This window comes from Glossina fuscipes, unplaced genomic scaffold (assembly GCF_014805625.2).
Source record: "Glossina fuscipes isolate IAEA_lab_2018 unplaced genomic scaffold, Yale_Gfus_2 2, whole genome shotgun sequence".
Taxonomy (NCBI): Eukaryota; Metazoa; Arthropoda; class Insecta; order Diptera; family Glossinidae; genus Glossina; species Glossina fuscipes.
The window spans coordinates 14,637,651-14,664,170 of record NW_023998416.1 but is presented as its reverse complement, the minus strand read 5'-3'; the positions used below and the strand labels follow the sequence as shown (position 1 = coordinate 14,664,170).

The 26,520-nt window shown below is 33.6% G+C and overlaps 1 protein-coding gene across 1 annotated transcript; it reads left to right on the top strand.

Moving 5' to 3' along the window:
* Window positions 1–6: 6 nt before the first annotated feature.
* On the top strand, window positions 7–24,860 carry LOC119634152 (excitatory amino acid transporter 1). The gene is made up of 11 exons (XM_038028115.1): window positions 7–179; window positions 20,766–21,088; window positions 21,160–21,255; window positions 21,321–21,488; window positions 21,575–21,617; window positions 23,408–23,450; window positions 23,512–23,695; window positions 23,767–23,897; window positions 23,958–24,387; window positions 24,458–24,554; window positions 24,616–24,860. Exons 2-11 carry the CDS (start codon window positions 20,907–20,909, stop codon window positions 24,673–24,675), a joined length of 1,434 nt encoding a protein of 477 aa, XP_037884043.1. The 5' UTR covers window positions 7–179; window positions 20,766–20,906; the 3' UTR covers window positions 24,676–24,860.
* The last annotated feature ends 1,660 nt before the right edge of the window (window positions 24,861–26,520 follow it).

The window sequence follows — 26,520 nt, the reverse complement described above, 5'->3', positions numbered from 1 at the left end:
AAAAAGAAGAAAACTTTTTGTTTGTTTGTTTGTTTTTTTAAAAAAAATTTTTTTTTTTTTATCATATTTTACGCGATCTTGAACAGTGCTCAGTGAGACCATCATCTATTAATGTATGCTTGCTTTTATGCGTTACATTGTCGTTGTAGTCAAATTCGCTAAAAGATACAAATTTTCAGGTTTGTGCTTTAAACTCAATTTTCTGCGTGCGTTTTCAAATATATATTTTGTTAAGTGTTTAAATATGTATATATTTATATATCATATATAATATGTATTTATTATTAATGTTTTCCCATTGGTTACATACACCCACATAAGTTTATGTACAATACTGTTCTTTTACTTTCCTTTACTTTTTCATTACTCAGAAAAACTTATCGCTCGAATTGAAATTCCTTCATGTGAATATTATATTTTATGAAAGCAAATTGTCATCTCAAAATCTCTCTCTCTTTAAAACTTTAGTGTGACAACTGATTTACATACAGTGGATCGCAAAATTATCTCAACTTTTACACAGAATGAAAAAGCCCATCCATTATAATAAAATATATTGCGAAGTGTAGACGGAAAACGTGATCGAAAGTTTTTTAATAGTATTTTGCAGAGCAAGAGTTTTGTTAAAAAACAAATAAGAGAAATGTATTGCTAACAGGGGGTACGTACGGGAATGAACTTAGAACATAGATACTTTCTAGCATTTGAATAAAATCCAATAAATGGGGAAATCCCTTATCCCAGGAATTTGTGGTTCTACGTCAAGAGTCATTTATGTAGTAATTCTTTCAAACACTTAAATGTGTTATCGTTTTTACTTTTATGAAGTAGACGGGCTCAATTGCGAAGCATTCCGATTTTCAATAGGTCCCTTCGTAGCGGACGAAAGCATAAATTGGATTTGTCGGCTTTCTTGACCTTTGAAAACAAATCAAAAGTTCCTACAGAGAGAGAGAGAGAGAAAGAGAGAAAGTGAAATTTTCATTTATGCACTGTTGTTATACCCATCACCGAAGTACGTTCGAAGGATATTTGTCAAAACGTTTGCAACGTTCAGAAGAAAGTTTCGGCGATCCCACCAACTATATACAATCTCAAGCATATCCGCCGGTCCGTCTGTGTAATGGCTGTTGTAAATTTTCCCCCGTTCGAAAGAATGAAGATGTAAAAGAATTTGAAAGTGATCCAATTCGTCAAAGCACACGTCTACATCGCCCGCACGCCTTTACAACAAAAACTTTGAACGCCGTTGCTTTCCGTGGTACTCACAAACCATACACATACATAATAAATTTCCACTTTTATTCTGAGAATGGAAAAAAATCAGCCGCGCCCACCTAATATTATAGAGTATGAAAATTTACTTCGATTCCTACTTTTAGTCTTTTTTAAGATCACGTTGATAGATACAAAAGATTCGGTCATGACGGAATATAATTTTCTTACTTGTTTTTACTCAAAAGCTACCATTAATTATAAATTCATTACCTGAAGCAAATTTTTTCCTTGAAATTTCACGCTTTTCCCCAATCAAACTAAAGAAACAGCCCGGATAAAACAAACATCTCCTTCCATAATAATGTCTTAGCTGTCGATATCTAAAGTCTGTAATACATAAAAAGTTGTCTTTAAAAACCAACATTCGTTAGCAGGACTTCATTGAGATGATTGTTGAATCGATCAGCATAAGAATCTCAAAAAGTGCTTCTGCCAAGAAATTCAATGTTTGGAATAAAGTTTTGAATGTTCATTTGTTCTTGCGTCGGTTCTGCAATTGCTCTAAATAGAAAGTGTAGATCCTGTCTTTAATAGATCTACGTTCGAGCAAAGACCGTTCGAACACGTAAGGATATTTGTATGGTAGTGGGATTTCGAATAAGTGCAACAAAAAGGGATGTTGATACGACACATATCAAAACTATAAAGGAACGAACACGACTATTAAAATTCTCATACGAGTTTTTCGTCCGAGTTTTTGTAGTATATTTAAGATAAGGCTTTCTATCGCGCTACGTAAGGGTTAAACATTTTGCATTAACAAAAGATCGACGTTTTTGATCAAAACATTAAGAATTTGAACTCAAATGCAATAAAAGTAAATAATTCTTAAGTTCTCTACGTACCGCAAATAGTTGGAGACAAGAAGATTAAATGGATTTTCGTTAGATGAAAATTCGCAGCAAAAACGCGTTAAAGTTATTGCCATTTTTTAGTATTTTTCAAAAATAATTTGTTTTTTTTTTATGTTTAAATATATGCTTCATAAATTCCTCGAATATTATTATTCTATTAACGTTGCTTCCATTCCAAAAATATTTTTAAGAAAAACACTTTTTATACCGTGCACCACTTTAGGTATAAAAGCATATTAAGTTTGTGTGAATATATACAACACGCAGAAGAATCCAATTTATGTTATACCGATCAATTCAGAAAGTGAGTGTGTTTCTCTGTCCGTCTGATGGCTGTTCATATATCTTTGTGTTCAAACAACAAGTTATTTGGTAAACAAACATATTATGGCCCGAGGAAAAAAACAATTGGACCACTTTTTCAACCACTCTTCACATAATGCCCTATTTGAAGTTTTACTGATGAACCATTGCCGATGTCTTTACTTGTTTTTAGACTGTTATAGTGTTATTATCCCTTGATATCAATCTAACAACCGTCAGAGACGTCGTTAGTCACAATGTGGTTCTCGCGACTTGAACCAATTGATATAAGAGCATTTTACTGTGACTATTGCTTCGGCATATCAAATTTGACTAAAAATTGATAAAAAAAACATAACGTTTTCTTTACATATTTGTTGCCGATGATAATGCCAGAATACGATTGTAATTTAGTAGAATACTTTCGTCGTCTTTAATGCAGTAACGAAGCGGGGTAGTCTTAATAGAGCTACGCTTATAGCAGATAAATTATTTTGTCTAGTTAAGGTACTTTACAAATAAGCTTGGACCCAACCCTTTTCGACTATAATTGTGCAAATACTTGATATATATTCTAGTATTGCTTACGTAACAAGTTATGTGATTCTAAGAAACTAATTAAAATAGCTCGACTATAAAACAAATTCGACACTTGACAAGGTAACGGAAAACCAATTACGCCAAATATGCTAAGCAGTAGATTTCAAATTTTCTGATCAGACATGAATTGTAATAAAATAATATCAGATTTCGTTGATTGCCAAGATCGGTCACCAAAAATATGTCACCAAAACATTGAGATCCAAGCTTAATGCTTATAAATAAGCGTAAATGGAGCGTAAAACCCTAAAAGAGTTTGAAAAGCTCAATGCACTTGCCATCCTATGTTGGGTATTGTAAGAATTCCGCCTACTTCGTATGTCAAGACGAGTAAAAAGACTATAGTGGGCAACGGCGCAGCTTTAAACACACCCACACAATTTCGCTTGTATAGTTTTTTGCATAACGACTTTTCAAAACAAGGTGCCATTTGGGAAGCGCTTGAAACAGTTGTCCGATCCGAACCACTTTCAGCAACGTTCACCTTTGGACTAAAATTTTCGCTGTAGGTTGAGCGAAAAGGAAAAAGAAGACAAGATGGGCAAAGATGAGTCTATCCCACCTCCCCCTGGGCGTTGCATACACTCCCATAAACTTAACATTCTCTTGGACCACAAGTAGTATGGAATATGGAAAAAAAAACAAAGCACAATATATTTACTTTATCGAAAGTTATAAACTGTTTTGTCGTGAACTGTGTGAAGTGCCTGTACATACGCGTTAACACGTGCTTAGATATTATTGTTATTTTTTTTGTTTGTTTACAACGTATTTTTGCTCTTCAACTGGTCGTATCCCAATGAGATGCCGAAGAGTGGCAAGAGTAGCATAAAAAGTAAAAAAAAAGAAAAAGGAAAAACCACATATCGAATAAAAAAGTTCTCTGCGTCTCTGTGTAAGCATTGAATGAAAAACACATTACAAGAACGAACCCAGCAACCTTACAATTAAAATCATTTCTCTTCACTATCAATAAATACTTTTTAATTACAAAGTCATCATTATTTAAAATTTATATATATAATTAAATTGACGATATAAATAAAAGCACATACTTATAAAACGACCCCGAAACAGTTTTCATTATCAAAACTTTTGTACTATTCTTTGCCAAAAAATTTTTGTGTCATAAACTCAAAAATTATAAATAAAACAGTTTTGGCAATCGTGCTATGCTATCAAGGCGAATATGCTTGAAGAAGTATTTTCCTTTGACACCTCTTGTACCGATAAGCATTTTGAAAATACATTTTTTTCGTTGTTTCTTAATCAACAAGTGCATCTTGTTTAAGTTGTTGTTTACATATGAAACTCAACAAGTGAATTTAATGCTAGAAGCAGCAAAGCCATTAAGAGTTTGCTTATTTTTACGCATATCATGAGCTTATTTTTCGATTCGGGGAATTCTTAACATTTTCTTCTTTTATCTAATTCGAAAGTATGTATAATAATTAGAAGTACCTGTTGAAGTGGAACATAAAACATGGTATGAAGGTATGGAGGTTGAACCTTAGCAGTGACAGGCGAAAAAGGATTGATACACGTTTTAAAGTGGAAAACTCTCGCTGTTTGAAAGAAAATAGGATGAATTTTTCAAATAAGAACTGATCCATGAATGAAACGAATATTTTCTAGTTTGGACATCACGACAGTATTAATGGAGCACTTTTAATGGGCATATCCAAACACACGTTTAACAATTTCAATAATTGATGCATAGATATCGTCTGTAATAAAAAAATTCTTATTATTTTTAGAAAGCGCCATAGGGTGGTAATCTGGTTATTTTCGAAACAATGAAAAATCCGCCTTTCCTAGTAAAAGCTTTAAAAATGGACATGACCGATTAATGCGTACCCGCAACCATTTCGCTTAAAACGACTTACAATAACGTCTTACATTTTTTCATGTAACAACTTTTCGAAATAAGCCGTTATATGAGAAATGGACGACCAACTTTAGAGCGTTCATTAGAGCTTGGACCCAAACACATCGATATACATTTCAAGAAATTATCTTAACAATTACGATGTATACGTTGAGGACAAAAATATATGGGCAGATATCAGACAGACAATGGACAGAAAGACAGACAAACATAGATTATAATAATAAAAGGTGGGTCAATTTGTCCCAACAACAAGTCTTTGTGGGTGTCATATACATCCCAACAACCTGAATATATCCTGCACCACAAGTGGTGTAGTAAAAAAGTATTATGTAAACCCTTCTCTGCCGAAAACAATGGTTTGCCCGCGGTTTGTCGACTTTAAACGAGGTCGCAAGAGCATCGATAATGCTGATCTCATTGGACACCCAAAAATAGGTGGTTACAACAGAAGAGAAGCAAAAAAGAAAATGCTAATAATTTATCTCGATAATCGAAAGGTGCCATTGTAAGAGACAGCTTATATTCTAAAGAAAGCAAAGAACAGACGAATTCCAGATTCTGAATGAAAATTTGGACACGAGAAAGTTTTCTATACTCATAAGGGAATAAAAATACCGTGTCTGGCAAATTTGCCATAGTCGCAAAAATTGAGAAAGAAACGCGAAGCACTTTCATATGAGGTTTTATAGGTGAACATGTAACGACAATAAGGTTAGCTATAAAAACAAATATTGAGTTCTATACACAAGAAGTTCTATACATACTATACTTTTTTATTAGTACGTCTTTAGCAAGAAGATTTGTAAAACAATTTTCTTTTCTTTAAGTATTCCATCTCAAATCTCTGCTATATAAAGAAATGCGAAAGAAAAATGTGTTTTAATAGAAGGGTTGCTCCCCCTTTCGTGTCTGTTTTTCTTACCATATTCCTTTCTATGTAAGTAAAAGCATTACCGTGGGGTGCCCTACATGACCCTACAGTATTCACGTAACCTCATTTCAAAATGAGGCGTTTAGTGGGATTTGGTCAAAAAAGTACGTCCATCCGAATCATTTTCGCTAGCGTACATCCTTGGAAGAAGGCACGCCACAAGGCAAAAGTTTAAAAATTAAGTCTGTTCGACTTTTAAAATCTTACATGATCTGAGTTCAAACCGGCGTAAGCCAGGTTGGTTTCTATCTTTAGTATATTATAATATTTTAGTACGAAAGGATCAAATATTAGATAAATAATTATTTTATTTTGAATAATATTAACTATTTTGGCAGAAAAGTGCGATAATCGAAGATATTATAATATTTCTTTAAGCTTACATGATCGCAGTAATCCTGGTTCCGTTCTATTTATACTATATACTACATATACTGTATATACTAAATGCGAAGATACTATTATAACTATTGTAACGTTTACCTGGTATACTAACACCATACTAGCAGTAGAGTATAAAGAATCGCGGTAAAGCAGCCGTAAAAACTTACCTTAATAAAAATTTTTATCGCCTCAATATTTATGTCGCATTCTGTATAGAAATGCATATGTAAACTTATTCACTGACACGTAAAACCTAATAACGCTCGTGTATATGTAAATCTGACACCTAACTTATATTTAAATAAATAATGAGCAGACTGACTGACTCATTGACAGAGAGTGCGTCGTCGTCTGATATTTGCTTTCTTTACTCGCACTTGTTGAACGGAGTGTACTGAATTTTGCAACACCTATCCCCGATTAGAGCGCAATGTTTTCGTGATAGCTTGTCATCTTAACGAGTTAGGTATGAAAATCAGTTGACAGATTAGTTTAAGGTTTGGTTTTCCGATTTCCATTATAGATTGTGACTCCAAACTTCGGAGGTCAATTGTTCAGCTCCATAGCAATCATATCGATTAAGGTCATCAAAAATGGTTATATGACATACAAAAGATGTTTAGCTAATGTAATAATAATGATAACGACCGATATGACTTTGAATAAAGCGTTTGTTAAGTTATTAAGTTTTTCTACATTCCATAAAGTCCGCATTATTAATTGCCACACCTGTGCATTCACATCTCTGCTTATTTGATTATCTACATATAATATATCATAGTAAATTTTTCTTAATCTTCAACTAATACGAGACATTATCTTAAAATTATTGCTCCTTTGATAGTTCTTTTGTACGTGTAAATGGAAAACAGAATGCAACCAACATTTATTATTTATTTATATTTGTTGTTGTTTTGCCTTTCTTTTATTTGCATTCTTATGCAATATTTACGGATTAATTATAAATATTAGGCAAAAAAAAAAAAATTCTTATAAATATTTTTTTTTTAATTTTCTCATTCATCAACCGGAGAAATGAGTACACTACTATTACTATCTAATTTGTAGCAATTTAAAGCTAAATAAAATAAAATAAGGGCGAAAATCTGGATTTGTGATCGGTCACTGATCATAAAACTAAAAAAGGTCTCTTTTTGTCCCGGTTGTTTTTATTTTATATCGATGTTAGTATTGCGAAGGAAGAAAGGTCATAAGAGAACGTCTCAATAAAAGCTTTACTATGGAACAGGGTTGTTAAGTTCCACAAACATCTCGCCTTATAACTTGCGATGTCTCTGTGATGTTGTTCACAATCGCTTGGCTCCTGTTCATACACGATCAATAACAAATTTTCATTCGAGTTAACCAGGTCGCTTTGTTTTTTTCACCCTTTCAAAATTACAAGAGTCAAGTTACAAGAAATAGAAAACCGGCATTCGATGCACTTTTTCTCGATTAATGAATTTGATATATATGCATATATACATGTACATGTATATATGTATATATTAAGGTTCATAAAAAATTAAATTTTATTACGAACTGTTTAACCGTACTGCCCGCCTCTGGAACGACCTACCGGCAATGGTCTCTTCGGCCGTACCTGTCCCGTCTCCATTTTCAAGTCGAACGTTTACAAACACTATTCTCTTTCTTCATGTCATTCTTTCTATAACTCTTCCTAATCATGATTGTGCCTGCACCTGTAGGGGACATCCTCTGAGTGGCTGGCCATACAAAAAAAATATATAATTTTTATATAAATATTTGCAAAAGTTATCTAAACATTTTGCCGACAGTTCACCGACATACTCGTTACAGAAGATATAAGCAAAAAACTTATTAGGTGTGTAAATAAGTTCTCCACCTTGAAATTGTTTGCCTGACGAAAGTCTAGCACAAATTCAAAAAACAATCGCTATAGAGTTAGAGATAATTCAGCAAGCAATCTCACTATGATTGCATACAATGCGAAACATAGAAAAGGAAGGAAAATAAAAGCTAACCGGAACAGGATGAAAATCGCAGAGTTGACTTTCGGTTACATTGTCGCTATAAACGGAACGATTATCTTCATAAAATGATTACGGGCGATGAAACAATTCTATACGAAGCAAAATATGAATTGACTCAAGATATACATCCGTCTTTCTTGCAAAGCCAAATGAATATTACTGCCCAGAAGGCACTAATGCTGACTGTTGAGATCCATTCATCTCTTTACGGTTTGATACATAGTAAATGGCAACTTGTAGACAACTACCACTTATACCCTTTAGGTAAGAATGTCAATGCTATCTATACGTGATATTTGGGGAAAAAAAGACAAACGCTTTCGGTACATTTTCTAATCCAACTTAGAGAACTTGTGTCAATTTCAATATAGAGAACTTGTTATCTTGGAATAAGATCTATCTAACACCTTTTGCAGTTTAAATGTTAAATGATCAGTATTTATACTAAAATTTGGATGAAAATCTACTTTCAATTCGATAATTTACTTATTCACCAACGGTATACGCATCACGATCGTTTTCAAACTCGAGTTGTGACTATGAATTAAGATGTTTTGTTCTTGTTTTCTATTTGAATTGCTGCGACGGCGAGCGTCGAGTTTGATATTGAAATGAATTTATTATAGCATTTCAACAAAAGCAATTATAAATTCTTATCTAAACATTCGTTCATCATTTTTCTATGTGACGTGAAGAGATGTGAAAAAACTTCATGCGCTATTAAATTTTCAAAGAGGAATCACCTTAAATACACTCTAATTAAATTTAATTTAAGAAAAATCCTTTGTGTCAGAATTAGAAAATTTTCTGCTAACGAAAACATTATTTGCCAACATTACTTAATAATTATTTCGTATATATCTTGTGAATGCCTGTATGCATGTAGAATCAAGATAAATGTCGCACATAAACGACACCCACGTTCTCAATAAAAATAAATTATTTCGCTATGACCAGTATCCACTTAAGCGCATGAATACGCTATATTTCTCTGGGTAATGTTCTCTGTCCTTTCTTTCTTTGAGGAGTGTTAGCATTTGCTTTTTGAGCACTGAGGGAATTTTAATCGATTAACTTTAATTAATAAAAAATTCTCGCTTATATTTTTCATCTTATATTTTAAAATTTTTAATTTTAAAAGGCAAACACGTAAGAAATCCATGCAAATGTTTGAGCAATTGCTTGATAGTCGCAGGTCTCTGATAAGTACACGCGAGTATTGCAAACTGAGGGGAAATTGTTGTTTACAGTAAGTTGTTCTCTAGTAAGGTGGTAAACGCCCGCATGAGTGGCCGATTAGGTAAAAATCGGAACAAATCTCGAATCGAACTTATCTCGTCCGTAGCTGCAGTGAGTACTCAGTCGACAAAGTCATATTGCTACTGTTTTCTTTTTTTCTCTTTCCTCACTTTTCGCAAACAATCATCGCGTTACGTGAATAGTGGACGTCCCCTGACTGGTTGGTCATATCAAAAAAGAATGTATATATAAAATTAAAATGGAAACTAGGTGATCAAACTGAGTGCATTAATATATTTCATTTGCTTGACTTTGCTGATATATAAAAAGCACATTTGGAAACAAGTTAAAACATTATAGCCGGGCACGATCGGCTCTTGCATACCCTACACCATTTTATCTCATGCGCTGCTCCGTTTATTTGCGCGATAAAATACCAAAAAGTAAGCCTTGCTTCTATGCCAAGCCATACGTTTCATAAGACTCCTTGTATTGGAGCGATCTAAAATGTGGACTGACGTTGTTTTAATCTTGTCAAAGGTATTATTATTCCTTATCTATTTTCGTCATAAAGTACTAAAAAGTAAGCAAATTATATTTCATACCCATGACCCTTTCTTTGAAACAAAGCCAAGCAAAAAAACGGATAGAGATAACGTTTTGACTTCCTATAATATTGGGTAGGAGAGGTCATGGATTGATACAGTAGACTATATATGTTTGTATTCTTTGTGAGTAATGAACAAAAATTATAATTTTTTTGCTTTTGAAAAGGAATGTGTTCCCTACTTATGTTGTATTACGGTCCTTTGAGCGATTTCGCCCATTTTCCGTACCAATCAGCTTGCAACAATTTCGATCGACCGACATTTTAGCTATTTAGCTGCCGTGAAAATGTTTATTACATCGATTAACATTGATTTACAGATGAGAGGACAGACACGCTTACGTCAACTTAGCATTGATCAAGAGTATATATACTTTATAGGAACTCGGAAGCTTCTTTTAGACAAAGACGCCTGCGTTAACTTAACGCTTGACAACGACGGCGTGTATATACATTTTAGAGGAACTTGAGCTTCTTTCTGGCTGTTTCAACAAAAAAGTATTCCATATGTTCTATAATATTGGATGGGCATGGCCCATTCTTTTACCAGTACTATAGGATCACCCATAGAAATTTAATTTTTGTATCTGGTGTAGTTTACCAGCAATGACCAAGAAATCCATTTTGCTCATTGATGCAAATGACTCTGACTCGATCAGTATAGTAAAAGTCGAGTCTATCAAAAACCGTTCTGGATGTTACATACATCCGGACAAACTTTATATACCCTTTACTATACATGGTTACTTTACATAATAGGCTTACACGTTATGTGCATTTTATCAGCCTATTGTATGCCACATAACTATCATATAACACATCAGCCAATAATGACAGGAGTTTTTATAAGCAAATGTAAGACAAACATTGAACTCCTGTTGTACATAGCAAAAATGTAAATATTAAAAAATGCTCAGTTATCGTCCTTTTATTAATTGCACGCGAACGAACGAACGAACGAACGAACAGATAGATAGATAGTGAATATCATTGAAAGTGAAAGGGAAAGATTTTAAAGGAAGTTCTTCTTCTTTTTTTTTTGAGTTTTAAAGTGGCGATTATCACGGACAGACATTGGTAAATGTCAGTCTGATGTAGCTTGCGATTATGTGGTAATTTTGACATCATGAACATAAACATACTCACAAATCTGTATATATACATATATATAGGTATATGCAAGCATATATACAGGATGTATATACCTCTGAAATTGTGATTTTTTTTTTCTCATACCTTCGTTGAACTATTTTCTTTGATTAGCATTTGTTCTCTTTTTGTTCGATGACTATAGGTTTGTCTAATGATTCCGTTTTGTTTGTTTTATAAGTGTTTATTCTCTCTCAATGGTTTCGTTATAATAATTTTTTTTTCTTTGGATTAAAAAGCTCTTGTCCTTGTTTGCAAACAAAAAAAAAAAAAAAAGATAAAAAATTATAAGTTTTTCAAGATATGAAAACAATCCGCACTGATCCTTTGCTCTTAGAAATGAAATTACGTTTTTGTTGCGGAAATTAATTTGCTGCATAAAAAATTTCATTAAAAAATCAATGCCACAGATTTCATTAACTTTAACTATTACTTAATCTTAACTGTATGTAAACAATTTGTAGGTGAGAATAATGTAACAAAAAACAACAGACGTGCATATGTAAACCTGACGAAACTTATTTTAAACAAGTTTTTTCCTTTTAACATTATTTAAATATTTATTAATTCAATTCAATCGGTATTCCTCGCACGATTCCCGATACATAAGCTTGTAAGTGTGTGCCTATTCTGTTAATTAATAAATATTTGCTACGACGTTCATGCACAGTTAACAATATTCTAATAAGTGTCGAATAGCAACCAAATTAGTTATATTCGCCAATAATAGGTAGAAACACACACCCTTTTTGAAGCCGCATAAGTAGTTAATAACACTTTATTATGACATTTGTCGCGCATTACATCGCCGTTTTTGTAATGACTTTCTTAATTTTCGTAAGTTATTTGGTTGTAGGATAGTTAGCTCGGCCCTTTATGTGGCAAACTTAAGATGAGTTTCCTTGCTCACGTTAAAGCATTACCTCTATGAGAAGAACATGTTGCGCTTTTTAAAATACCCTGCAATAAGGCATATTGCTGGAAACTTGTACCACACATAGAAAGATTTGAGATTTGAGATCACCACTACGTAAAGTCACTCCATTGCAAAGTTGTTACCCTCATCCATATTGCTTAATTCATGGAATCACTCTACATTAGTCTGTGTTTGAGTAATGAAGATATCAGTTTTTAGATAAGGTCTAAAGACAACGTGCTCCTTCCGACCTAATTCAGTAAGCATTGCAAAGAGAAAGGAAAATCGTATTAATTGAAAACGATAAAATACATAGAAGATTCCAAGGTTAGTCTCTTGTTTATACATTTTTCCGGTACCTAACCGATGCCCGCGAACTTTATAACGTGAATGCCCATTCTATGATGTTCTTACTTAACCGCCCATCCTCCGCCCCGCCACCCATTGTATCTTTTTTACTACTCCAACAAAGCCGAAAATTTTTAGTATTGAAGCAATTATTTTATTGTTGTTATTGTTATTGGAATTCCAATGTATACTTAAAATAATGGATCGCGTTTCTTACATCTCGTATTGCTTGTGGTTATTGAAAGAGTCAATACGACATAGCAAACAATAAAAATAAGTAAAAAAAATCTGGTCGAATCTTTTATACCCATCATCTTTACAGTGAAGTAGAATATGCATATATTTATTTTTGCAGCTTACGAGTAATAAACGAAATATCCGCTTTTTAGCATTTGAAAAGCAAAAGTGTTCCCACATTACGCCGTATTGTGTGTATGTGTTTGTGTGTGTGTCGTTCGGCCGTCTTAGCCCCTTTTCAATATCAGTCTGCCTGCAAGAAGTTCCTATGTTCTTGTTAGTGTTCTTGAAGTCTTCTTTCTTGCAACCAGGAGGATGTTTATCGCAGACGCACAACAGACGCACAAGAAGAGGGACAAGCGGACGGCGAAACATGCCTAGATTTGATACTGATCAAGAACGTAGACATTTTATAGGATTTTTGAAACTCTGCTCGTTGCAAGCGTTTTAAAGAAGGATGATGTTGGGTAGGCGGGGCCGATTTTTTTCATATTTATGCAAATGCTAGATCATCGAAGTTGTATCTGTTGTAACTTGGAGGCAAGCGAGCAAAGAAACACTTCTTCTCCTGCTTTTAAAAACAGAAGATTTCTCAGTTTAGATATTACTGTAAACGGGTTCTTCGACAAATTTATCCTATCTTTGGTAGCAATCTGGGTGCAAGTAATTTCACTGTGTCTGCCAAGTTTGACAAGTCCAGTATTGCGACCACGAGAATGATTGGTATGGATATTACAAAGGCAAGAGTGACCGGCAAAAGAACACATGGACAGATGAGCAGACAGATATGCATAAATTAATTCAGAATTTGATGACGCTCCCTTGTGGGTGTTGCAAACTTTTTAATAAAATGAACGAACTTTTCCCTTCGGTGAATGCTATAACAACGAAAAGAAAAAAGACGATACTAAAACATAAGCGTAGTGTAGCCAGTATGAGCGGAGTAGTGTGCTTGTTGTGGCGGATTCGTCTAGTCCGGTGTATAATAGCAAACAAACATATTTTACTCCTGATCCACGAAAGTTTTGGGAAATTTTGCTCGCATGGTTCATGACGGGTTATATAACTCTTGCTGCTTTATAGTTTTTATGAGATTTTTACACATGGTCTGCTTGTTTTACAATGTACATCAATAAATTTTGACTTTATTTATTGTGTGTGTTCTTTCAGTTTAAAGAATTTTTTCTTCTTTCTTCTTGAAAGCTTCGCATGCGTAAAAGTATGGACCTACTGGCGAACTTTGTTTTAGGTAAAAAAAAATTTATATAAGTATATATGACGAGAGCGAGAGAGAAAGAGAGAGGGAGAGATTTTTGTTGTTCCAATGTATTGTTTATTCTTATCTATTAAAAAGAAATTCCATTACTTGCGGTTAACCAATGCCACATGAAAATAATTTATTTACTTTCTTAAGGGTGTGATCTTAAGTTTGAATTTAACTAGCAAAGGCATTTAGCAGCTGCCTTAACAGAGCTCTGTAAAAGGCCGAACATGTGATTAGTTGAGCTTCATGCTCAGCTTCAGGCATCAAACCGTGGTTGGATGTAAAAGTCTAGTCCATCCAAATTAGAAAAGTTATGATAATCACCGCATAAAAGAGACTTTAAAACGATGTAAGAAAACGAAACTATTTCTTTCGTGAACTTGTAAGCGATTGAAAAATGGTATGTTAAGTGCAGTCGACCGTTTACTTAGAAAGCTTATCATAAGCAAACCAGGAAATGTCATCAAAGTGAAGATAGCCCACCAAGAGAACTTACATTTGCTCAAGTTTGTGTCTTTGATAAGGATGTCATTGCTAAGTTACAATTTATCGCGAAGCAAAAAAGAACCAACGAAAAAAGGATGCAAATTACGATATAGTAGAAAGCATGCACATGAAGAAATGATTTGTGTCAGGTTTTATGCTGCGTAGCATAACTCTAACGTTTTGTTTTACTGTGAGCATGTCCCAGGCGCTGCTGCTCTCCAGATGTGCTCAATAAGGTTTAGACTAATATCTCCCATGAATTGTAAGTAACAGTTCCTTGTCTGTTGCAGGTGTGCTTATGAACGGGTCACGGATCAGTTTTCGAGTATCGCTTATGGTCATCAACTATGATAAGTTCTAGCTTTCTAGACCAACACATGTGACAGCATATATATGTAAATAAATAAATCGATTTGTAAGTTGACACTGATCAAGAATATATATTTTGTATATCTATGGGACGTAAGGACAAAAGTCTTTTCAGCACCCGCCTATTAGTAAGAAAATCTTTGATAAATATTAACTTGGAAAACATTATTATTAATAAAATTATACACAATCGTATAATTTTTTTAAAAACCTTCACAATTTTCCGCACAAGACATAAATCTTTGGTTTCCGTTATAGAAACTGCTATTAACTTTGCTTTCACATTCATCTAATTAACGCATCAATCATTCATTGCCAGATGAATTAAAAAAAATTTAATGAAATAATGCAAATAGTGATAAATAAATTCTTTCTATGCAATAAGACACAAAATCGGATCACGTGTTCAGCCATTAGTGTATTGCATCTGGCCATGATATGTAGGAGAAGACAGCTTATTGCGTCTAATAAAGTTTTAACATATTTCTTATCAATGTATTATAATAGGCGTTATTTGACTTTTTATAATGAAAACTTTTCAATTACGTCTACATGTGTGTGAAGTGTATAGCACTATGAAACTATAAATAGGAAGAGGCCTTGTGTTCCGTTAATCGCTCTCAAAACTTATTATCAATAATAATTCATAAACGCTTCAAAATGTTTGTTTTTAGTCGTACAACGTTAAATACAATCAATCGCTCCTCTCCCAATACATTCATTCCTTTTATTTACAAACACTCAACATTATGATTATTTTCAACTTTAACTGATTGCTAAGAATTTTAAAGAGTACACCTTTTCAATTTTGCTCTTAATTAATGAATTTTATGCCACATCTCATCAGATTTGTTTAGTTGATTAGTCTTTTAGTGACGTCCATCTTTTAGTGTATTTAGCTGTGATACATACTCTCCGTACGATCTCGTATGGGTGAATGATAGCTCTGTTCCAGCAAATTGCGACAGAAAACTCAAAGTAAATAAATAGATTAAAATCTTTTTTTACGTATTCGAGTCCGCATGGTCGTTGAAAGTGCGGATTTATTGTCTAACCGGGTCATGTCAGGTAACAAATTCTAACAAGTACGTTTAAGCACCGATATATTTAGTTCAGACAATTCTTGAAGTAAAATATCGTATCTTGCGCAGAGGCTTTACTTCTGTCAAGCACTTTATCATATGACTTACCTGTGTAATCCCCGCGACATGGCCCACTTTTCAAAAGGAGAAAAAAATTTCTCCTTTATAACTGTCTGTCAGTTTGTTTGTATTAAACAGATAAGTGTTTCATCAATCTTTACTTTTGAATCGCATTAAGGCATACGTACCTCTGTAGACATCTCACAGTTCTTAGCTTTGTAAGTGTGAAAGAAAGTTAGCATTCCGCATATGTTACATAGATAGTTGCTGGAATTCTGTAAATTGAATTTTAACATTGCCATAGTTGACTCACGACACCACCATTCTTATATAATCATCTTTCGTCCTTGATCAGGCGACATACAAACAAGTCGAACAAGTCGATCTTAATTTTGTCGATTTATTTCAAGTGTTATGGCGATGGCAAGCAAAATATTGTAAATTCTCTTTAACGCTCTCTCTCTCTCTCTTTACCTCTTTTTCTTCTATAAGTATTATTCTATATATATCTCTTAAATGCTTAGGCGTAAATACATTTCGATTAATATGATTAATAATACCTATAGGTGGGCCAATACATTGCTTTTCGCTCTACTATGAATAACCAACAGGGCGATCGCGGCGATTTTGAAGAAATGAGAAAGAAAGGTCATTATCGTTTCTACTCTCTGTCAAGTTTTCAGGAGAATAAATGACTATTTTTTTTATTTAAAATGTTTTAATGTAATTACTATTTTTTATTTTTATTAGCTAAAGATAAGAAATGTGCAATACATGTGAAAATAAAATAAAAATGCATACGTTGTTGCTACTTTTAAATAATGTTTGCGCATTGTACAAATTGCTTGCAAATTTGTTTTATTATTAAAATTAAAATTAAGGAAACTTATCTAATTAAATATAAGACAAATTTCCCTTACTAGTGTCTTATGTTTTTTTGTTAATTTCGTATGACTTGCGATGCAGCAACTGCTTAGATCAATCAATGAAACTTAATTTTAACATTTCGTTGAGCTGTCATAGAGAAAAATATCATGACAACGAATGAATAAATGAATGAAAGAAATTCATACCACATTTGCCAAGTAAACTTGAATTTAGACAGTATTGTCCGCCTTGGAACATATGCTCAATATGCAGCAATCAAAATAGTATTTATTGCTATTGATACGGCTTGTCAGCGTCCCGATCTCTAATATATTTTTAGTAAACTTCCCAGATTAATATTAAAGTTATATTTCTCAGCGTTGTTAACTATAAGCGATAAACTATGAGCGAAGACATTAAAACTTTTTTGTTTCTTTCCAAGTTATATGTTTTTTTGTATTTTTTACATTTTTTTTTTTTAGCTTGAAATCCGGGAGGCCGTTTGCGCCCGTGATTGTATATTTTCAAGCGTAGTCCGACGAACAAATCCAGGGTTATGTCCATTAAGACTCAACTTTAAGATTTTTAAGATTTGCAACAACGAATGGAAGTATGGTAAGACTCACGAATAGACTCAACAACGGATCCGTGAACAGACCCACGAATGAACCCATGACCGGGCCAATGAATGGAAACACCAACGATTTCATGAGCAGGCGTGAAAGCAGGTGCACAAATAGACCCACGAACGGAGCCACGCTTGGTGCCGCAAGAATCCACGAACGCACCCACGAATGCACCTACGATCGCGCTCACGCACGGTTCGTCCAGTGCAACCCCGCAGAAATCCACGAATAGATCGCCGAATGAACCCGGAAACCGATCCCTGACCGGACCCATGAATGAAACTGCAAACTAAACCACAAGAAGTCGCGTCAACAGACCCATGAACCGACTCACGCGCGGTCCCTCCGATGGACCTATGCACGATCCCTCCAACAGATCACCGCACAAGTCCACGAACGAACCCACGAATCCAGCCGTGAGCTGATCTACGAATGGTCATGCCTGATAGATTGTGCTTGATGGAGAACATATATGTACGCCCATGTATATGTATATATTTTAGGGAAACTAACACGTCTCTTTGATTGTTACAAGCAGAATGAAAAAGCGAATTAAACTGGATTCTTCATTACGGGTATAGAAACTGTGCGCACACACGAGTTCATGTTGAATATAAAATGCAACAACATGCATCCATTTATATGACTTGTTGCAAATACACGGGATGAAAGCATAAAGTATGCAAACTAATTTGAAATGCTATTCAATTAATTCACAAATTGATATGAATGCTCATCACATACATATATATATATATATATATAAATATATATATGCGAGTGAAATTGTTTACTTTATCTTGCACATATATTTGTTGATCAATTTGTCTATACGGCCCTCGTTAAATTTCTGACCAATTTAAATTCATTTATAACAAAAATTGATAATATATCATAGTGCGGTGTATTTAACCAAACGTCTGTATGCATATATATATTATAACAGTTATGCCCCAAATATGTTGACAATGTCTATGGAATAGAATAATGTAATGGATATTCATAAACCGTTTAATTTAAATAAGAATTTTTTTTTCGAAAATTTATTTTCCATTAAATATTGCACAAATAATTTATTCAAAATTGAAGATCATATGATTGTTAATGAATATTAATATCGGAAAAATTATAAGACAGGAAATGCATTTCGAACACTAAATGAGTTCATATATATCCAAATATATATATATATATATATATATATCCGATATATATATCCAAATTTGTTCATACATATAAGCAAATGCAAAAGAACATTGAGGAACGCGATGTAAACAAATTAATGTCCAAGAAAGCGCTCATTACAAAATAAAAATAAACGAATATTATTATATGTAGAAATGATAATCTTTTCAGTTTTAAAAAAGAATACAAGGATTGCTCTTTGAGTTAAAAAAAAAATTACAAAATTGATAACACTTCCGGAACAGAGTACTATTGAAAGAAAAAAAGAAGTAACGAGGACTGCACATTCTCTTCTAGGATGAATCCTTGTCGACCTGAAGAACACCCAAAACCGCAAAGCAAATCGTTGCTGCACCAGTTTTTTGTGCGAAACTTTTTTTTCATTGGCCTTTCACATAATTCTAGGTAATATTTGTGCCAAGCTTTAAGCTCGTTTGTTATACCTTTTTAAGTGTGGCAGGCGTAGCGGTAAATAAGTCACGATCATTGTAACAAGTCTCAACCCAATATCGATTATGGAAATAGTTAAGATTTTTTTTCGTATGCTTAGTGAGTTCAATTTGATCATCAATTAAAAATATTTGTACTACGATTGAATCCCGTTGCAAACTTTTTGCCGTCAGCAAAGTTCGAAGTAAACACTTCAAGTTGTCTTGTAATACTTTAGGCTTAACGTACTAAACAGTAAGCTTCAATAACTATATGTAGCTAGGTGTATATATATGAAAGGTATGGCTTACTGAAGTTTGAACCCGCGACCACCTAGACTAGACAGTCGTAAGTGTCATGGACTGTAAGTACGTAATGGCCAAGCCTTTGGTCCAAATTTTTCTTTATCAAGTTGTTTTTAACTTTCTAGTTTTCATGAAAAGACAGTCTGGGAGTACGTCCAAAAACATATAGTGAATTATGCGTTCCGTGGGCCTTATCATGCCCATTTTAAATGAGAAATCCCATACGTGGCAGTAAAAGGAAATATCTCTTTATTAGTTCTCTGCGCGACTACACCAAATTTCATCACTTCTGGCATTTAATTATCATTAATTCATAATATTAATATTACTATAAAAAATAAGTTGTGGATTTTATATTATTATTTTACGTACAACACCAACACCAGTACATTACGTCGAATTACATTCACAAATTTGGGCAAAAAATTCATTTAAAAGAAACGTCATTTTACTCTCGTTGACGAGCATAAACAATAATAGGCAATAGGTTATAAAACCGATATTAGTAAGTTGGATTTTATTACGGCAGACATTTTTGTAAATTTATGAAAATTAATCTGGAAGGATATAAGAGAAGAGGGAAGTTAAGATATACTTTCTATTCGGAACAACCCCCATATGTAAAGATCTATGCTTTCTCTCTCTTCGCCTCTCTCTCGCGTTCTCTTTTAGAACTTGAAAACTTTTCAATGTCGTACATTAAATCGATTGGGAATGTGACAACAATCGACCGACAGCATCAAATCAACAACAAAATCGATATAGTTTAAGCGTACGGTGGTGAATAAAATGCTCGCTCACTCTTCAGCACGGAGATAGCAGTGAATAACCGCAGCTTTTGATTTTTGTGTATTTAAGAATAATTTGAGCACAGTTTCCGGTCAGATGTCTACCTCTAAGTATATACTTGCTGCTGTATGTATGCTTTAATATGATACTTATTGCTACAGATACAAGAAAATATTTTTAATACTTCCATGGAACATCCGATTTAAATCTGACGGCATTAAGCACAGCATGACTGTGTTTGTTTTCGCATATTACTCTGTGTGCTCTTATATACTTTTGTACATATGTGCGGATATTTTAAGCGCATGCTTAAGGGGTTGAAAGACTCAAGCATTCTAAAACAAAGCTGCGCGCTGCAAATACATTGTTCGGTTAGTTGGGTTTACGCTTGATTATTAACCGTAACACAGTTCAGTTACGTTTGAACTGGCCATTAAAGCGTATATATAACATTCAATGATTTTCTATTATTATGTTAAATTTTAAATGAAATTTTAACTATCGAGAAATAAAACATTAATCGGATTAATTTTTTTTTTGTTTCGTTATAGATTTTAAAACAAATTTAACGGCGGCTGGGGTTTAGCATACTAAAATTTGGTTAAGCCATTTGCGGGTCGATTGCTTTCCTGCACATTTTTATTTATTATCTTCTTTTTTTTCCGTCTCGCTGAAAAGACGATAAGATCAAAATGCCGCGACCGAAAAGTGATTCAAAGTTCCGCGTCTTTATGCAAGAGAACCTGTTGACCATGCTGACGGTCATTGGTGTTTTTGCGGGCGGTCTAGTCGGCTTCATCATCAAAAACAGTACCGGAGATTGGACAAAGCGTGAAATTATGTATATATCCTTCCCAGGTGAAATATTTTTACGGTAAGTATGAACTGAGCATAATATCTTGCTTGCCAATGTCAATTCTAACTATTCGAAATAATTTTATGTAGAATGTTAAAATGTCTGATTGTGCCGTTATTGGTGTCGTCAATTACTTCTGCTATTGGTGGTCTTGATTTGAGTATGTCGAGTAAAATCGCTACGAGGTAAACGGAAGTTAATAGTTGTTCAAAGTTGTTACGCGTTTATTCACATTATTTTATTTCCACAGAGCAATTGCTTATTACTTCATAACCACAATATCAGCTGTTGTGTTAGGTATATGCTTGGTAACGAGTATTAGACCAGGACAGGGTGCAAAAATTGTCGAAAAGCGTATGGAATCAGTTGATAAGGCTTCCAAAGTCTTAACTCCCGACACGTTAATGGATTTAATCAGGTAAATAGTTGGCCCAGCCTATTGGACAATCGTAATCGTTTTTTTTTCTTTTGATTACAAAATACTTTTCCGCTTTTCTTTTATAGAAATATGTTTACGGACAATATCATACAATCTACTATGTTTCAGGTATGTACGTGTAGACTCATTCCATACATATATCTATATATAGTCATAATTTCACGTTTTTTTTTTTTTTTTGCAACATTTATATCCGATTAGCGTGTTTGGAAAAAAATAATTTAATTTACTTTGTAAGAAACCAATCAAAACCTAGGAAGAAAACGTAATCGCATCACGATAATCAAAATGTGCTTTGATGTTCCATACAACGCATATCTTGATTTTCGTATTTACTTCAGATTTTATGTATTTTTTTTATTTTTTTTTTTTTTATTATGTTTGATTAAAACAATCAAACATCATAAAACGCACTCAACGCAGAGCCCTGTGACTGCCATTTATGCGATTATTATATAAATTTTTCTTATGCTTTTGATTACGAATCTCTTGGCGAATATTATGCCTTATATCATTTAAAATTATTTGTGTCACAATCACTGACTACACAACATCAACAATAACATAGCAATAGCATATAGTTTACTAGTCAGTCAGTCAGTCAATTTTGTCATGTAGCCTGCGGTTGTGGAATTAAATTATCATTATCGTCTCACTAGTAATCGTATGTATTTCATAGACAATAAGACTCGCTCATAATCAATTGCTGTCGTACTGTTATTGTTTACATCCAGTTAAATAATTCAATTAAGTAATGGCACCATGACTTAGTGTATGACCACCTTATGTTTATTCTATTATTCCGTTTGTAACAAAACGCGACAAACTCAATATCTCGCTGTTGCTATTAAAAATTTTCTATTCAAGAAAGGAGGTAAAAAGTCGAATTTTTATATGTGATATAGCAACGAACTGGCAAGAGGGATAGCGCGTTACCAATAATCAAAATAGGGTATGCTTTGCGGTATTTTAACGAAACATCAGATTCCGTGAAGCCCCAATGAAGGCTATGTTGGCGAAAACTCAATGAGTCAATGATCCTTTAGAATGAGCATAGCTGTTATTGAATTCGGCCCCGATTATTCTGAGTACTTCGATCCACGATATGGGATACCATCTGGAAGACGAACTTTGTCCAACCATTCGACGTAATGTTCGATGTCATATTTGAATTGTGCGGAGAGTATAAACAAACAAATAAAAAACTTTGTATTTGCCAAAGTCGCTCTTTTAAATATCTTAAATCACTTCGCTAATACCTTATATGGGAAGTAATCAAGGAAGTGCTCCCATTTGAACCACTTTCAATCTACCATAAGTCAAAACAAGTCTATGTATTAAACTTTTTCCAAGTAGCCAAAAAGTCCCGATCTTTAGATTGAATACAAGATAATTGGAAGGACGGCCGGACAGACAAGTTTACCTCGATTCATCAAATGATTCTGAAGTGATGGGTGCGATAAAAAATGGCTATACCCACACATATACACAAGTAATGTAGGATATAAACTATCATATTAAATGAAGACTATTTCCATTCCGACAGTGGAATGTATGGTACACAATCAATCCCAGAATTTGCTTTCAGGTACAAATGTTAATATGACTTCAGTTAGAGATTGCCTACCGATCTTGTAAATATATCAAATTGCACGACCCTGAGATCCGGTAGATCGACATAGGGGACTGTATACTTTTATTCTAATTAAGAGTTCGATGGATCCCACTAATGCAGTGTTCTCGGTTATGTAGTGTGTATAAACATTGGGGTTGACATGTAGGGGTCTATCGAGAGAGTGAACCATAGCATTAATTCAATTTTTTTTTTTTACTTTTTATTGAAAAAGAGTAATTCAAGTTTCTTTTTCTTATTCTCTCTCTCTTTCTCGTTTTTGTAGTATCGTACCGAGATCTATGAGAATACGAGCATTTCACCGCCATGTAAGTACTGCTTAATGTACGCGTAAAGTATATTAAACATTCATACTTTGTTTGACTTCAGTACCTATGGAGGAATGGGATTTTAAACCGGCTCAACGAGAGGGCTCGAATGTTTTGGGCTTAGTAATGTTTAGTGTTATTTTAGGCACTACGATCGGTCGTATGCGTGAAAAAGGTCAATTATTGCAAGATTTTTTTACTACCTTGAGTGAAGCGATGATGACAATTACATCCTGGGTTATATGGTAAAGTCGCTATACGAAAATTGCGGCAACTAAACTGTATTTTCTATTAAAACTTGCGAAATATTTTGTAGGATTTCTCCTTTGGGTGTTGGTTTCTTAATAGCGGCAAAAATCATTGAAATGGACTCAATTGCAGCTACCATACAATCCTTGGGCTGGTATTTCATAACGGTTATGTTGGGTCTATTTCTTCATGGGTTCGGTTAGTTTGTTTCCTCAGCTCTTTTCTTTGCGAAAATGTCATAATACTTTCTTCTTCTAGGTACAATTGCGGTTATCTTTTTTTTGGGTACCAGACGTTTGCCATATCGATTCATAGCTAAGCTAAGTCAGGTTTTAGCGACTGCTTTTGGCACAGGATCCAGTTCAGCGACTATGCCGCTAACCATAAAATGTTTGGACGGGATGGGAATCGATCCGCGTGTTACTCGTTTCGTTATACCTGTTGGCGCTACCATCAACATGGATGGTACAGCTTTGTATGAAGCAGTGGCAGCTCTCTTCATTGCTCAATACAGAGAAATGAGTTATTCGTTTGGCACCATAGTCGCCGTTAGTATCACAGCTACAGCCGCGTCTATAGGGGCTGCCGGTATACCACAAGCTGGTCTTGTTACCATGGTCATGGTCTTGGATACGGTAGGCTTGGAACCTAAAGATGTTTCGCTAATCATAGCCGTTGATTGGCTACTGTAAGTTCCCAATAAGAAAATCACAAAAAACATTCTCTGATTTCGTAATAATTTTTAATTAATTTCATAGAGATCGTTTTCGTACCACTATTAATGTGATGTGCGATGCGTTGGGCACAATTTTAGTTAATCACTTATCGAAAAAGGACTTACAAAAAGTGGATAGGGTATGTTATCGATGATATATTTTACCTGAACTTTTCATTCTCATTCTTCTTCATGAAATAGTTGAATGACGAGCCGCATGAACTAATGGAATTGGGTGCTAACGGCCATGATAAGGAATAAAATTAATATATACTTTTAAATTGCTGCCCTAGATTTACGAATTCCGTGCTTTTCCTCCTAATTATAATATTTGTGCTTTTTTTTTTTGTTTTGTTTTGTTTTTAACTAATTTTCGTTTACAATCATTGATAAATAGAATGTGTTCGTTTCATTCCAAAAGAAGAGCACGTGAAAAACTACGAATATTGATGATTTGTTCTTGTTTTTAATTAAATATAAAAAAAGCATTTTTATCATTTCCTGACCGCCGCTAAAATTAAGAGCATAAGCGAAAATATCAAAATTATAACGAATTTATTTCCAAATATTTTCCGGGAACTGCTTTATTTCTCGCCGTAAATAGTTTTGCCATCGGAAAATATTAATATGTAAATATAATGAAAGTTAATTGTTTTTCTTTTTTTTTTCTTTTTTTTTTTTTTGAATCTAAACAACATGTTTTTTAATTTAAACTAAATTCGGAAATAAGAAAATTGAATTATATTTTAATTTTTACATACATATACGTAAAGATTTAGACTAGACTCGGCCAAGTAGCCTTTATACCCTTATTCATTTAGAATCTTTTAGGAGAAAGGGAAACCAAAGCTCTTAAATATAACGTTCAGTTCAAAGAATACCCAAAAGAGCAGACAAAGCAAGCTTCGAGTTTTCCATTTCCTCAAATTGCTTCTCTGTTGTCATAATTTTATGTAAATATATACTTAATAGCTTAAGTTATAAGTTTTGAAAAACCTTATTAATTATATACAAATATATTTTATTTTTTTCTTTTTTTTCTTTTTTTGATTCGTCAATGTAACAAGACAATGAATGACTCGTAATGTCTTCAATGAGAAAAAAAAACGTATATGACAATAATATCATAACGTAGAGAAAAAAGCAGTTGGTATAATAATTGTTTATATACAATAACAACTGAAATTAAAATAGTTTTGTTAACATTTATAAGGTTTGTTAAATTTACACAATAATAAACGAAAAAATTTAAATAAAAAATTTACTAATTTATTATAAGATAAGTAATAATATCTACCCGCAAATAATAAGGTGTTATTTAAATGCTTGTTTACAAATAGCGAAATCAAATTAAAAATTTAATGATTAAATAAAAAGAAAAATACCAAATTAAATTTAAATTTTAAATTTTACCTTCATTTGTAATGCGATCTAGCACATCTAACATTTTCTTGGCCATTGGTTTACATGCGCGGAAGAAGTAAGTTTCCGACATTTTCGAGAACATCGGAATTCAATCTGTTCATAGGCTTACATAGGAGCTTTCGTATTAATATACGTAGCCGCATTCCGAGCAAGATCACAGAGACATCAGAAGTTACAATGCATTTCTTTCTACGTGGCTTGCGGAACTTCATAACTCTATTTTATACTAGAACTTATAGCGGAGAGTTCCTCTGCAATACTAGAATTGATACAAAATCAAAACAATTACAAACATGAACACATATTGTTGTCTTTTATGACCAGTGACCGATCATGACGCCAAAATATACCACTTAGAATATTAGAAGTCATTCTAAACATATAACCGACATCGTTCGAAATTAAATGATCGAACCTAATTCAATAATATGCACAATTTCTGGATTAGGATCGAATTGATAATATGAGATCAACGCATTTCTGCCCACTTTGTGATTAGCATAACTGGATGCTCTTTAAGAAAAACTAATTACAAGATTTGCAAATGTGATGCCCCAGAATACGTTCTGATCGTTCAAAATTATTGTATTAGGTAATGTTTATGAGCCTGAATTACTATATATGCAAACACAAGTCTCTCTCTCTCTCTCTCTCTCTCTCTCTCTCTCTCTCTCTCTCTCT

What these genes read in the sequence shown, in the direction of transcription:
- LOC119634152 (XM_038028115.1), top strand. Translation starts at nt 20,907, where the DNA reads ATGCCGCGACCGAAAAGTGATTCAAAGTTCCGCGTCTTTATGCAAGAG. An exon ending in ATTACATCCTGGGTTATATG is followed by an intron (nt 23,696 to 23,766) that starts GTAAAGTCGCTA and finishes AATATTTTGTAG; the next exon opens with GATTTCTCCTTTGGGTGTTG. An exon ending in ATAGCCGTTGATTGGCTACT is followed by an intron (nt 24,388 to 24,457) that starts GTAAGTTCCCAA and finishes TTAATTTCATAG; the next exon opens with AGATCGTTTTCGTACCACTA.